A 14,508-nucleotide genomic window follows, 5' to 3' on the forward strand; every position below is an offset into this window, starting at 1 on the left:
GTAATTGTTCATGAGACACTCTCTCTAGCATGCTCACTAAGAGGCCATGACGTCACAATCAATAGAATGATCGAGAATAAATCATCTCTAGAAAAATCTTTAATTATTTTCCAAAGATATTAAAAAAATGTATTCACTTTAAAGGCCACATTAACAGCGATATTATGTGTGCGTCTTTTAGTTCATTAATAAGATGCTGACCCCCCACCCCCCCCCCCCCCCCCCCCCCCCCCCGCCCCGTAAAAGCATCTGATTGGTGATACACACACGCATACGCGCGCACGCGCGCACACACAGTGTTGTTGTTGTCCAAGTGAGGCGGCCCTCGCGGCGTGCGCGCGCGTATAAAAGGCGGCAGCGGCACACGCAAGCGCGTCACTGTGCAGCCGTCGAGCGAGCCCACGAGTGGATTTGTCGTGTCGTCACTTTGTAGACAACTAACGGTGAGTTTTATTCTTCCTTTTCTTGCAGTTTAATAATATACTGCATGAACAAGTATTATTTGTACTGTCAATACTGCATGAAGTATTATTTGCAGTGTAAATACTGCATGAACAAGCATTATATACTGTAAATACTGCATGAATTAACTTATTTGTAGTGTAAACTGTAAATACTGCAAGAACAAGTATTATTTGTAGTGTAAATCTTGCATGAACAAGTATTATTTGTATTGTAAACTGTAAATACTGCATGAACAAGTATTATTTGTAGTGTCGATACTGCATGAACAATTATTATTTGTAGTGTAAATACTGCATGAACAAGTATTAATTTAAGTGTCAACTGTAAATACTGCAAGAACAAGTATTATTTGTAGTGGAAAAGTATTATTTGTAGTGTAAATACTGCATGAACAAGTATTATTTGTAGTGTAAATACTGCATGAACAAGTATTATTTGTAGTGCAAGTACTGCATGAACAAGTATTATTTGAAGTGTCAACTGTAAATACTGCAAGAACAAGTATTATTTGTAGTGGAAAAGTATTATCTGTAGTGTAAATACTGCATGAACAAGTATTATTTGAAGTGTCAACTGTAAATACTTCATGAACAAGTGTTATTTGTAGTGTCGATACAGCATGAACAAGTCTTTTTTGTAGTGTCAACTGTAAATACTGCATTCGTGTATATACTGCATGAACAAGTATTATTTGTAATGTAAATACTGCCTGAACAAGTATTATTTGTAGTGTAAATACTGCACGAACAAGTATTATTTGTAGTGCAAGTACTGCATGAACAAGTTTGTAAACTATAATAATAATATACTCTCTGTATTGTAATATATGGAAACCAATTATAATATATTTTTGTTACGTTTTAATAAGAAAAAAAGTTGTTTCTTTAACTTTTTCAATAGAAGATAAAAAATTGCTCATTTGAAGTTTTAGCTTTGCGTTGACCGGGCGCCTGTTTCGCTCCCCGCAGGTGCGCATGCGCGATGGAGTCGGACGCGAGCCGCGTGTCCAGCAGGCCGTCATCCCCGGAGGGAGACGACCTCTTCACGTCCGCCCTGCAGCGCACGTCTGCGCACGGCTTCCCGGGGGCCGTGTCGTCCACGCAGGGCGACTCTCCGTCCCCCCACCACGCACACGCCCACCACCACCACCACCACCACCTGCTCCACGGCGGCGGCGCGCACCTGCTGCGAGGTCTGTCGGAGGAGGACGCGCTGGCCCTGCACGCGGCCTCCAAGAAGGAGCGCAAGCTTTTGTCCGAGAACGAGCTGCAGACCATCCGCCTGAAGATCAACAGCCGCGAGCGCAAGCGCATGCACGACCTGAACGTGGCCATGGACGGCCTGCGCGAGGTCATGCCGTACGCCCACGGGCCCTCCGTGCGCAAACTGTCCAAGATCGCCACGCTGCTGCTGGCCAGGAACTACATCCTGATGCTCAGCAGCTCCCTGGACGAGATGAAGCGCCTGCTCAGTGACGTCTACGGTGGCGGTGCGCACGCACACGCCGGCTTCCACGCAGCCGCCTGCGGGACTATGAGCCACGCGGGGCCAGTGCCTGCGCACGCCCCCGTGCACCACCACTCGCTTCTCCCGCCGCCTCCGCCTCCTCCCGCCGCCGCCGCCGCCGGTGCCGTCCGGGCCCCGCACGGACTCCTCAAGGCCCCCGCGGCCCCGGCCTTCCAGCACTGGGGGGTCGCGGCCGGTCTGCCGTGCCCGTGCAGCATGTGTGCGGTGCCGCGCTTGGCGGGAGACTCCAAGTGACGACGGCGGGACTTTTTGAACTTGTTGGCCTTTTCCCGGGAAGTCGCGAGCGCATGGCGGGAAAGTTAACTTATTCACACACGCAAAAAGCTGTAAATAAATGTACATTTTTCTACATCCACGTACATGTACACGCACTCTCTATATGTCTCTCACGTGCACGCGCTCCGTCTCTTTATTTTTGTAATGAATGAATGAATATTTATTATTGACTTGTTGCCTTTCAATTGTAAAATAAACTTCATTGCAAATAAAAATATGACGTCTCCCTGTTTGTTTGAACAGATCTGCATGAATAATAACAATAAACAATTATAAATAATGTCATAATTGTCATGCTTGAAAATTTCACATTTATAAATCATTTATTACAAAATATTTATAAAGATCTTTTTTTTTCAATCAAAAGTTTTCAATTAAACAAGTCAACAAAAATGGTTGGCGTAATTAACGTATGATGTATGGTAATAAAAAAACAAAACCTTAATATTTAATGACTAAATGTATTTATTCATGTTTGATTTTGTTTTTTTTATCCCATATTTCCCTGAACTCACTTTTTTAAAGTAATAAATCATATCTTTCTATATTAAATGACATTTACGTTTATATCAAATAATTATTTTAAGTGTCCTAAAAGGCTCATAAAACACATTTTATTCCTTTATGCGTTTTATATTTGAAGCTGCTAACCAACAAACTTGTCTTGATTATAACATTAATTATTTTTCTTATTATGGCTTTTGTTGTCATCATAATCACAACATTTAACATATAAATTATTCATTGTGTTATATATAATTGTTTGTTAATGTTATTACGTATAAACTGTAAAAACTTCAAAATTTTTTGTGGATTATCTTATTTTTTCAGAACAATTGTATTATTAATAACATCCATCCATCCATTTTCTACCGCTTATTCCCTTAGGGGTCCGGGGGACGCTGGTGCCTACCTCAGCTACAATCGGGCGAAATGCGGGGTACACCCTATTAATGCTAATACAAATATAGTTGTCTAAAAAAAGACTTTTTGGAAATGTTTTTCCCAAAAATGTTTCATATTTTTACTTTAAACAAAATAATCTATTAAATATGCGAATGAAGAAAAATAAGAATAAGTTAAGTATGTTTTATTATTTTAAATGTGCCATTTAGATTAATTATATAGTTCATATTTTTTATGGCCAATAGCAATTTTTAAGGCAAATTTTAATATTAATGTTTTTAATATAGTTATTATCATTTTAAAAGACACAAACACATCAAGTCCAGTTGTTTCCTCACAGTTCCCCCGCAGGCCCGTCAAAGGTCTGTTGGACTCTCCTGAGGTCATGTAACCTTTTCTGCTCATCAGGTCACGCGCTGGGTCCAAAAGTCATCGTTGTGTTGTTTCTTTTTCATATTTCTATCCAAAAACTGAATTAATTTCCCCCTTAAAACATATTCTGTGTCTGTGGTGAAGAAGGATTTGAATACTCCTGCGTGTGTTGGAGTTGTAGACCGTGTTGGCGTAAGGGACTAAAGACGGGCGCTGAACAAACACGAGGCGAAACGATTCGAGACGCCGTCCTGACAATAAAGTCATGTGACACCAAGATGGCCGCTCTGACAACTCGCCTTCTGTTAAATTGAGTATACGATGTAGCTGTAATGTTGCACCAAGAGCAATAGCTGTTAGCATTACGCCAGTTTGGGCTGAAAACTGTATCACAATTTAAGTGTTTTGTACACAGCAAAAAACGGAATTTTGAAACAAGAGTTGATTTTAAAACTTTTTAAGGGTTTTTGTATATCCACACTTTTCAGAGTTAAATGAACATTTTCAGAATATTAATAATTTAGCACAATGTCAGCGTTCCTTCTTTAACTCACCAACTTGGGTTAAATCAACACTTTTTGAGTTATCATTAACACTATGTCTGAGTACTTTTTTAACTCACCAAACTGGGTTAAAATTCACACTTTGTGAGTTGTCATTAACACTATGTCTGAGTACTTTTTTAACTCACCAAACTGGGTTAAAATTCACACTTTGTGAGTTGTCATTAACACTATGTCAGAGTACTTTTTTAACTCACCAAACTGGGTTAAATTAACACTTTGTGAGTTGTCATTAACACTATGTCAGAGTACTTCTTTAACTCACCAAACTGGGTTAAATTAACACTTTGTGAGTTGTCATTACCCTTATACGTCAGAGTACTTCTTTGCTATAGTTAAAGGCCTACTGAAATGAGATTTTCTTATTAAAACGGGGATAGCAGGTCCATTCAGTGTGTCATACTTGATCATTTTGCGATATTGCCATATTTTTGCTGAAAGGATTTAGTAGAGAACATCGACGATAAAGTTCGCAACTTTTGGTGCTGATAAAAAAGCCTTGCCTTTACCGGAATTCGCAGACGATGACGTCACAAGGGTGAAAGCATCTCACGTCCTCACATTGTTTATAATGGGAGCATCCAGCAGCAAGAGCTATTCGGACCGACAAAACGACAATTTTCCCATTAATTTGAGCGAGGATGAAAGATTTGTGGCTGAGGATATTGATAGCGAAGGACTAGAAAAAAAAAAAAGTTAAAAACAAAAAGCCGATTGCATTGGGATGGATTCAGATGTTTTTAGACACATTTACTAGGATAATTCTGGGAAATCCCTTATCTTTTTAGCGTTTAGTGGTTTAGTTGGATTAAATAGTACCTGATAGTCGAAGGGGAGTGTCCACGGGTGTCTTGACACCAGTCTCTGAGGGAAGTCGACGGCAGCTGCATGGACGGCGCAAGCTCAGCTGATCTCCGGTAAGAGGCGACTTTTTACCACAATTTTCTCACCGAAACCGGCCGGTTGACAAGTGGTCGGGAACGATGTTCGCTTGACCGCTCTGATCCATAGTAAAACATCACCTCCGGGAATTTTAAACAAGGAAACACCGTGTGTTTGTGTGGCTAAAGGCTAAAGCTTCCCACCCCCATCCTTCTACTTTGACTTCTCCATTATTAATTGAACAAATTGCAAAAGATTCAGCAACACAAATGTCCAGAATACTGTTTAATTGCGCGATGAAAAGAGACGACTTTTAGCCGCAAATGGTGCTGCGCTAATATGTCCCCTGCAACCCGGGACGTCACGCTCACACGTCATCATTCCGCAACGTTTTCAACAAGAAACTCCGCGGATTTTAAATTGTAATTTAGTAAACTAAACCGGCCGTATTGGCATGTGTTGCAATGTTAATATTTCATCATTGATATATAAACTATCAGACTGCATGGTCGGTAGTAGTGGGTTTCAGTAGGCCTTTAAACTAAGCAGGTTAACACTTTGTTAGGGTTTATACAGCTCCACACTCTACAGAGTTAAAATAACATTTAAAAAATATTTAAGTTCTTAACACTTTTTTAGAGTTTCTTCTTTAAATTTAACATATTATACATTGAATATAATGTTATATTACAATAAAATGATACACAAAAAATATTAATAAAAACATTTAATTTCCAAGAACATCCATCCATCCATCGATTTTCTACCGCTTATTCCCTCTGGGTGAGTTGGTGCCTATCTCAGCTACAATCGGGCGGAAGGCGGTGTACACCCTGGACAAGTCGCTTTCCAAGAACATTTATTTTGATTCAGTCAGTTAAAAAACATAAATGAGTTTATGATGTACAAACCCCGTTTCCATATGAGTTGGGAAATTGTGTTAGATGTACATATAAATGGAATGCAATGATTTGCAAATCATTTTCAACCCATATTCAGTTGAATATGCTGCAAAGACAACATATTTGATGTTCAAACTGATAAACATTTCTTTTTTTGCAAATAATCATTAACTTTAGAATTTGATGCCAGCAACACGTGACAAAGAAGTTGGGAAAGGTGGCAATAAATACTGATAAAGTTGAGGAATGCTCATCAAACACTTATATGGAACATCCCACTGGTGTGCAGGCTAATTGGGAACAGGTGGGTGCCATGATTGGGTATAAAAACTGCTTTCCATGAAATGCTAAGTAATTCACAAACAAGGATGGGGTGAGGGTCACCACTTTGTAAGCAAATTGTCGAACAGTTTTAGAACAACATTTCTCAACGAGCTATTGCAAGGAATTTAAGGATTTTACCATCTACGGTCCATAAAATCATCAAAAAGTTCAGAGAATCTGGAGAAATCACTGCACATAAGCGATGATATTACAGACTTTTGATCTGTCAGGTGGGCTTCACGGTGGCAGAGGGGTTAGTGCGTCTGCCTCACAATACGAAGGTCCTGCAGTCCTGGGTTCAAATCCAGGCTCGGGATCTTTCTGTGTCGAGTTTGCATGTTCTCCCCGTGAATGCGTGGGTTCCCTCCGGGTACTCCGGCTTCCTCCCACTTCCAAAGACATGCACCTGGGGATAGGTTGATTGGCAACACTAAATTGACCCTAGTGTGTGAATGTGAGTGTGAATGTTGTCTGTCTATCTGTGTTGGCCCTGCGATGAGGTGGCGACTTGTCCAGGGTGTACCCCGCCTTCCGCCCGACTGTAGCTGAGATAGGCGCCAGCGCCCCCCGCGACCCCGAAAGGGAATAAGCGGTAGAAAATGGATGGGATGGATGGATGATCTGTCAGGCGGTACTGCATCAAAAACCGACATCAGTGTATAAAGGATATCACCACATGGGCTCAGGAACACTTCATAAAACCACTGTCAATAACTACAGTTGGTCGCTACATCTGTAAGTGCAAGTTAAAACTCTACTATGCAAAGCCAAACCCATTTATCAACAATATCCTGAAACGCCGCCGGCTTGGCTGGGCCCAAGCTCACCTAAGATGGACTGATGCAAAGTGGAAAGGTGTTTTGTGGTCTGACGAGTCCACATTTCAAATTATATTTGGAAACAGAGGACGTGGTGTCCTCCAGAACAAAGAGGAAAATAACCATTCGGATTGTTATTGGCGCAAAGTTCAAAAGCCAGCATCTGTGATGGTATGGGGGTGTATTAGTGCCCAAGGCATGGGTAACTTACACATCTTTGAAGGCACCATTAATGCTGAAAGATTTTGGAGCAACATATGTTGTCATCCAAGCAACGTTATCACGGAAACCCCTGCTTATTACAGCAAGACAAGTGTTACAACAGCGTGGCTTCATAAAAAAAGAGTGTGGGTACTTTCCTGGCCCGCCTGCAGTCCAGACCTGTCTCCCATCAAAAATGTGTGGCGCATTATGAAGCATAAAATACGACAGCGGAGACCCGGGACTGTTGAACTACTGAAGCTCTACATAAAACAAGAATGGGAAAGAATTCCACTTTCAAAGCTTCAACAATTAGTTTCCTCAGTTCCCAAACGTTTATTGAGTGTTGTTAAACGAAAAGGTGATGTAACACAGTGGTGAACATGTCCTTTCCAAACTACTTTGGCACGTGTTGTAGCCATGAAATTCTAAGTTAATTATTATTTGCAAAAAAAAAAAAGTTTATGAGTTTGAACATCAAATATCTTGTCTTTGTAGTGCATTCAATTGAATATGGATTGAAAAGGATATGCAAATAATTGTATTCCGTTTATATTTACATCTGACACATTTTCCCAACTCATATGGACACAGGGTTTGTACAAATGTTCATCTGCAGAACCATATGAGTTTTGAATATCAAGTGGTTTCTAACATATCTCTCAGTCTGTAATACTTTAAATGCGTGGTAATGTTCATCAAAGTTCCCAGCAAATAGCTTATGTGTCAATAAAATAATTTAATTTTTCCCATATCAATATTAAGAGTCCACATGTTTCAAACTCAAGGCCCGGGGGCCAGATGTGGCCCGCCACTTCATTTTATTTGGCCCTCGAAAGCCTGGAAATAATATGTATCAATAAAGTACTGTAACTTTTCTTACTAAATGTATTCTTTCTTTTTTATTTTGGGAGAAAAAAATGTACTCCATAATCACACATTTTTTTTACTTAAATATTGTCTATCTATGCAAAAATATTTATTAAACATTCAAATTCATCCATCCATCCATTTCTACCGCTTATTCTCTTTATGGGGTCGCGGGGGGTGCTGGCGCCTATCTCAGCTACAATCGGGCGGAAGGCGGGGTACACCCTGGACAAGTCTCCACCTCATCGCAGGGCTAACACAAATAGACAGACAACATTCACACTCACATCCACACACTAGGGCCAATTTAGTGTTGCCAATCAACCTATCCCCAGGTGCATGTCTTTGGAAGTGGGAGGAAACCGGAGTACCCGGAGGGAACCCACGCATTCACGGGGAGAACATGCAAACTCCACACAGAAAGATCCCGAGCCTGGGATTGAACCCAGGACTGCAGGACCTTCGCATTGTGAGGCAGACTCACTAACCCCTCTGCCAACGTGAAGCCCCATTCAAATTCAAATTCAAATCATTCAAATTCCCCAAAAATTTTTAACAGAAAAAAATACTAATAATAATGATTTCAAAGCAAGTTATCCATCAAAATGTGCAACATAAAAGTAGCAATAGATTTCATGGTAACATTGTGAAAGGTACTGTGGTTTTTACAGCATTTTTTTCTAAATGAAAAAAAACAACATACTGTAATAAAATGGTGCCGTTTTGGCATTTGCAGCAATACACCAAAAAATATGCAGTAAAAGTGCAGGGTTTTTTTATTTCCAGAAAAAAACAACTCAGCTGCCTTTTTTTTTGTTTTTACCATAAAAGCAGCTTTACTGTTTTTCCATTTACAGTAATATACACTACATTTTGAGATTAAATTATTGCAATTTACCATATTGTTTACATTTTGCTTTGTTTTTTTAAGTCTAATAATAAAATACATTTAAAAAATGGTGTATTAATAGGATTCACTGATAGAAGCGGCCCTCTGGGGCCAAACATAACTGCGATGTGGCCCTCAGTGAAAATGACTTTGACACCTCTGTTATAGATTGTTGTCTGAAGAAATGTGTATGAATTGACCATCGTAATACACATTGGACACAAAATGAGCTTTGAAAAGCTCATCAAATGCGGCAAGTGAGCGGTTGGCCTGGCAAGGAATGAGATGATTGTCCACGGGGAAATAGAAGCCGTCAATCTTACTCTTATGGCACCCAATGGCCAGGAAGTACAACTGACGGTTCTGCAGATTACAAAGATGCTCTTCCAAACTGCAGCAAAATTGTATAAAAAAAAGTGAATATTTTAACATCCGTTGGAAAATTCAATGTTACTTCTTTCATCCATTGCTTAGCTACTTTTACACGATGATTATTAGGGCTGAAACGACTGCTCAATAGATCGATTTATATTCCTAAAATTCATGTATATTTATCTGTGCTGTTATTTGGCGTTCCAGAAGATATACATCGATCTGACATTGTTTAAAGGCCTACTGAAACCCACTACTACCGACCTCGCAGTCTGATAGTTTATATATCAATGATGAAATATTAACATTGCAACACATGCCAATACGGCCGGTTTAGTTTACTAAATTACAATTTTAAATTTCCCGCGGAGTTTCTTGTTGAAAACGTCGCGGAATGATGACGCGTATGATGACGCGTGCGTGTGACGTCTCGGGTCGTAGGGAGCATATTAGCCCAGCACCACACATGGCTAAAAGTAGTCTCTTTTCATCGCATAATTACACAGTAATTTGGACATCTGTGTTGCTGAATCTTTTGCAATTTGTTCAATTAATAATGGAGAATATAAAGAATAATGCTGTTGGTGGAAAGCGGTTGATTGCAGCTGCCTTTAGCACCGAAACACAGCCTGTGTTTCTTTGTTTGTTGTGAAGCTTTAACACAGAGCGGTCAAGCGAACATGTTTCTCTATGTCAACCAGCAAGTTTTTGGATGGGAAAATTGTGATATTAAGTCGGCTGCTACCGGAGATTTCATTGGATTATGGGACTTCCTCCTGCAGCTCAAAAAGGCAGCTGTGATCTTGGCTCCTCCATAGGCTTCTCTGAGAGATACTGGCGTTCACCGCAGCCATCCGACTTTCAGGTATGACTTTGCAATCTCACTAAAACACTATTAAAACAATAAGCAAATAAGGGATCTTCCAGAATGATCCTAGTAAATGTGTCTAATTACATCTGAAACAGTCCCACTGCCGCCGCCTGTAGCCGTTGCTTTATCCATCCATCCATTTTCTACCGCTTATTCCCTTTCGGGGTCACGGGGGGCGCTGGCGCCTATCTCAGCTACAATATTTATTAATTTTTTTTTTTTTTTTTTGTGCTGCACTCTAACTTTCTTAATCAACGAATCATTCATCCTAGCTAAAATTAATGGGGAAATTGTCCCTTTCTCTGTCCAAATAGCTCTTGCTGTTGGAGGCTCACATTATAAACAATATGAAGATGTGAGGAGCCCTACAACCCGTGACATCACGGTGACGCGCACATCGTCTGCTACTTCCGGTAAAGGCAAGGCATTTTTATTAGCGATCAAAAGTTGCGAACTTTATCGTCGATGTTCTCTACTAAATCCTTTAAGCAAAAATATGGCAATATCGCGAAATGATCAAGTATGACACATAGAATGGACCTGCTATCCCCGTTTAAATAAGAAAATCTAATTTCAGTAGGCCTTTAAAAAAGGTAGTTAATCGATGTTATCCATACTAAAAAAGAAAACATTGGCTATAACTGCATGCTCTATAAAAAGTTTTAGCCGTTAAATATATGGGAAGAGAAGCAGGCGGATGAAAAATGAAAACTCTTTTTTTTCAATTTGTTTACACACAATTTTACTAACAGTGTGTCTTTTTTCAAAAGGATTTACACACTTTTCCCAATCACAACATTCAATTTTCTTGATTCCTAGATTATTCGTAAAATGACACACTTTGGCAAAACATATGCCTATTCATCAAAATAAAGCAAGCATTTATGAAAATGCAGTTTTATTGTCATCTCACTCACACAGACTTCAAAAGATAAGACACAATTGGAGTGAGTTACCCAGAACAGCGATTAATACAAAACACATTTGTAAAAAACCCTATTTTATTATATGAAATCACATGTTTGGGGCATTTTGGCCGAACTTTTTAGGATATGTGATGAATGATTACTGTAACTTGACAAAATATATTGGCAAATCCATAGCAATAATCATTGTTTACTTTGAAGTGGGCCTATACGTAAGGACCTAAAGAGAAAGTAAAACTATCCTGTAATCTTTTCAAAAACTGCTCAACAATGATGCTGCGAACTGAAAATATGTATTTTTACCACAGTCAGGTAAAGTAACATATCACAGTAGTCAACAATGACATACAGCACAAATTAAAGGCCCACTGAAATGAGATTTTCTTATTTAAACGGGGATAGCAGGTCCATTTTATGTGTCATACTTGATCATTTCGCGATATTGCCATATTTTTGCTGAAAGGATTTAGTAGAGAACATCGACGATAATGTTCGCAACTTTTGGTCGCTAATAAAAAAGCGACCAAAAGTAACAGACGATATGCGCGTGACGTCACCGGTGTGAGGGCTCCTCACATCCGCACATTGATTACAATCATAGACACGATCAGCGCGAGCGTTTCTGACCGAGAAAGTGACAATTTCCCAGCGTTTCCCTCCACCCACATTTAATGCCAAACAAACACTTAAAACAATATCAGTATCGCAATAGATACGTAATCGATATCAATAAAAAGTGCCTTCAATTATTTGTTGTCTAAAGAAAGCGGAAGTTGCAAAAGCCAGGTTGGTTGCATGAACAAAAGGCACTCGCTCTCTGGTAACCCAGCAATGCAGGAAGTGATCACTGATCTGTGGGAGGGACAAACTAACAGCCCATTAGGTGACAGTATCAACTATCATGTTTGGTTGCGCCATCTTGTTGTCTGGCGGGTGATTCTTTGCATAGAGTGAGAAGAGAAAGTCAAATTGAATACATTTTGGATAACATAGGAAAAATCCACCTGGACAGTATGGCACTTTAGATTGTTTAAAAAGGGGTTTGTAAACCACCAAAACCACGCTTGCCCTTTAGAGCACTGCTGTAACTTCCTGGCACTAAACCTGCAGAAAAATATTTTTTCTCAGGTTTCTCTCTGTTTACATTTTCACACTTTGCACTATTTTCTTACACTTACTGGTATGTAAAATTTTCTTACATTTTCCTTGTTTTTGCACCTTAATTTTATAATTAAATTATTATTCATTGTGATGTTACAATTTGTGTTTTCCTTACTTGTGTTGACATTTCAGATGAGGGGATTATAATCAAAGGAAGGTTTAGCTCGGTTGGTAGAGTGGCCATGCCAGCAAGTACAGCGTTCCAGGTTTGATCCCCGCTTCCGCTATCCTATTCACTGCCATTGTGTCCTCGGGCAAGGCACTTTACCAATTTGCTCCCAGTGCCACCCACACTGGTTTAAAGGTCTACTGAAATGAGATTTTCTTATTTAAACGGGGATAGCAGGTCCATTCTATGTGTAATACTTGATCATTTTGCGATATTGCCACATTTTTGCTGAAAGGATTTAGTAGAGAACGTCGACGATAAAGTTCGCAACTTTTGGTCGCTAATAAAAAAGCCTTGCCTGTACCGGAAGTAGCAGACGATGTGCGCGTGACGTCATGGGTTGTGGAGCTCCTCACATCTGAACATTGTTTACAATCATGGCCACCAGCAGAGAGAGCGATTCGGACCGAGAAAGCGACGATTTCCACATTAATTTGAGCTTCATGAAATATTTGTGGATGAGGAAAGTGAGAGTGAAGGACTAGAAAAGGAAAAAAAAGACTAACAGTGGGAGCGATTTAGATGTTATTAGACAAATCTACTAGGATATTTCTGGAAAATCCCTTATCTGCTTATTGTGTTACTAGTGTTTTAGTGAGATTATATGCTCGTACCTGTACAACCTGAAAATCGGCCCCGCACCTTTCTTCAGCACCAGTCGACTGGTGGTGGCGATGTGGTTTTCTCGGTCTGAATAGCTGTTTTTGTCGGAGGCTCCCATTACAATCAGTGTGAATATATGAGGAGCCATCAACATGTGACGTCATCATCTGCGACTTCCGGTAGAGGCAGGGCTTTTCTCCAGTTGCGTACTTTATCGTGGATGTTCTCTACAAAATCCTTTCAGCAAAAATATGGCAATATCGCGAAATGATTAAGTATGACAAATAGAATGGACCTGCTATCCCCGTTTAAATAAGAAAATCTCATTTCAGTAGGCCTTTAAGCAGAAAAATTAATCTGGACTCAAATGTTTAATTTTCCCTTTTAAAATTTTTATTTTTAACAGTTCAGGCAGTGAAGAGGTCCTACAGCAATACCACACATCCCACACTCTAACAGATACTACAAGTAGAAAAATGGTCAATATATTCGTGTCTGGCATGTTTGAAGAACACTGGTATGAGTGTTCTATTTGAGTATTATACAAAAAAAAAAAAATGAATAACTGCTTGGCCATTCCGTTCCTTAAACTCTGAATCTTAATTTAATGTATTGTTATAGGCATCTCCCCACTAAAGTTGTTGGAGGAAATAATGTTCTTGGGATAGTGACAGTGTTCCCATAGTCCACTTCGTTTACGTAATTTACATATTGTGTGTTTGCAAAACATTAATTTTAAATGTGTTTCCATTATAGTAACACTTCTTTGACGCTGCAAGCAGCACTGGATACAGTTTTTGGTGCCTTAAGACAATCCAGAAAAGGATTTGACGAGGATCTGTACTTCCAAAAAGCCATATCAATGTTTCTGCCGTAAGGAGTATGTTAGGACACTTGATATTCTTCTCATTTACATTTAATTGTATTCATTTTACTATTGTTTTCTTTTAGCTATCTGCTCAGAATCCAAGCTTTTAGTTATCTTAATTTTTTGCTTATCTTTGGGAGACCCACATTTCCAAAGGTCCATCAATGTTGAAAAGCAGCTCGATGGGAATGCTTGACAAGAAGCCATCTCTTTGCTTTGCATACCACAGACACTACTGTCCTTTTCCAAAAAATGAGAGAGACCATTCAGCATTGTCGGAAGCTTATCAATGACACAGACAGACATCTTGATAGTCTGTCTGTTTTCCCAAGGTTCCTGGATACAGAAGTATTGTTAAGGATAACATTGGATGTTTTAAATATTGTGCCGAATGTGGTAGTAATATATTTTCTTGCTTGTAGGTGAATCAAGACTTCACTTTACTATTTGATAAGGATGGTGTCCACTAGACTGCTTCAGAAATGCGATCCATTCTTCAGGTGTAACGTGATCAAAGAGGGCAAGCAGCTCACCTCAACACCT

The 14,508-nt window shown here is 39.6% G+C and overlaps 1 protein-coding gene across 1 annotated transcript; it reads left to right on the forward strand.

The window, feature by feature from the left end:
• Nucleotides 1-359: 359 nt before the first annotated feature.
• Nucleotides 360-2,415, forward strand: olig2 (oligodendrocyte lineage transcription factor 2). The gene is made up of 2 exons (XM_061878841.1): nucleotides 360-443; nucleotides 1,434-2,415. The coding sequence occupies exon 2, from the start codon at nucleotides 1,447-1,449 to the stop codon at nucleotides 2,224-2,226; it is 780 nt and encodes a 259-aa protein (XP_061734825.1). The 5' UTR covers nucleotides 360-443; nucleotides 1,434-1,446; the 3' UTR covers nucleotides 2,227-2,415.
• Nucleotides 2,416-14,508: the final 12,093 nt, after the last annotated feature.

The sequence above is a fragment of the Nerophis ophidion genome, linkage group LG19, assembly GCF_033978795.1.
Source record: "Nerophis ophidion isolate RoL-2023_Sa linkage group LG19, RoL_Noph_v1.0, whole genome shotgun sequence".
NCBI lineage: Eukaryota > Metazoa > Chordata > Actinopteri > Syngnathiformes > Syngnathidae > Nerophis > Nerophis ophidion.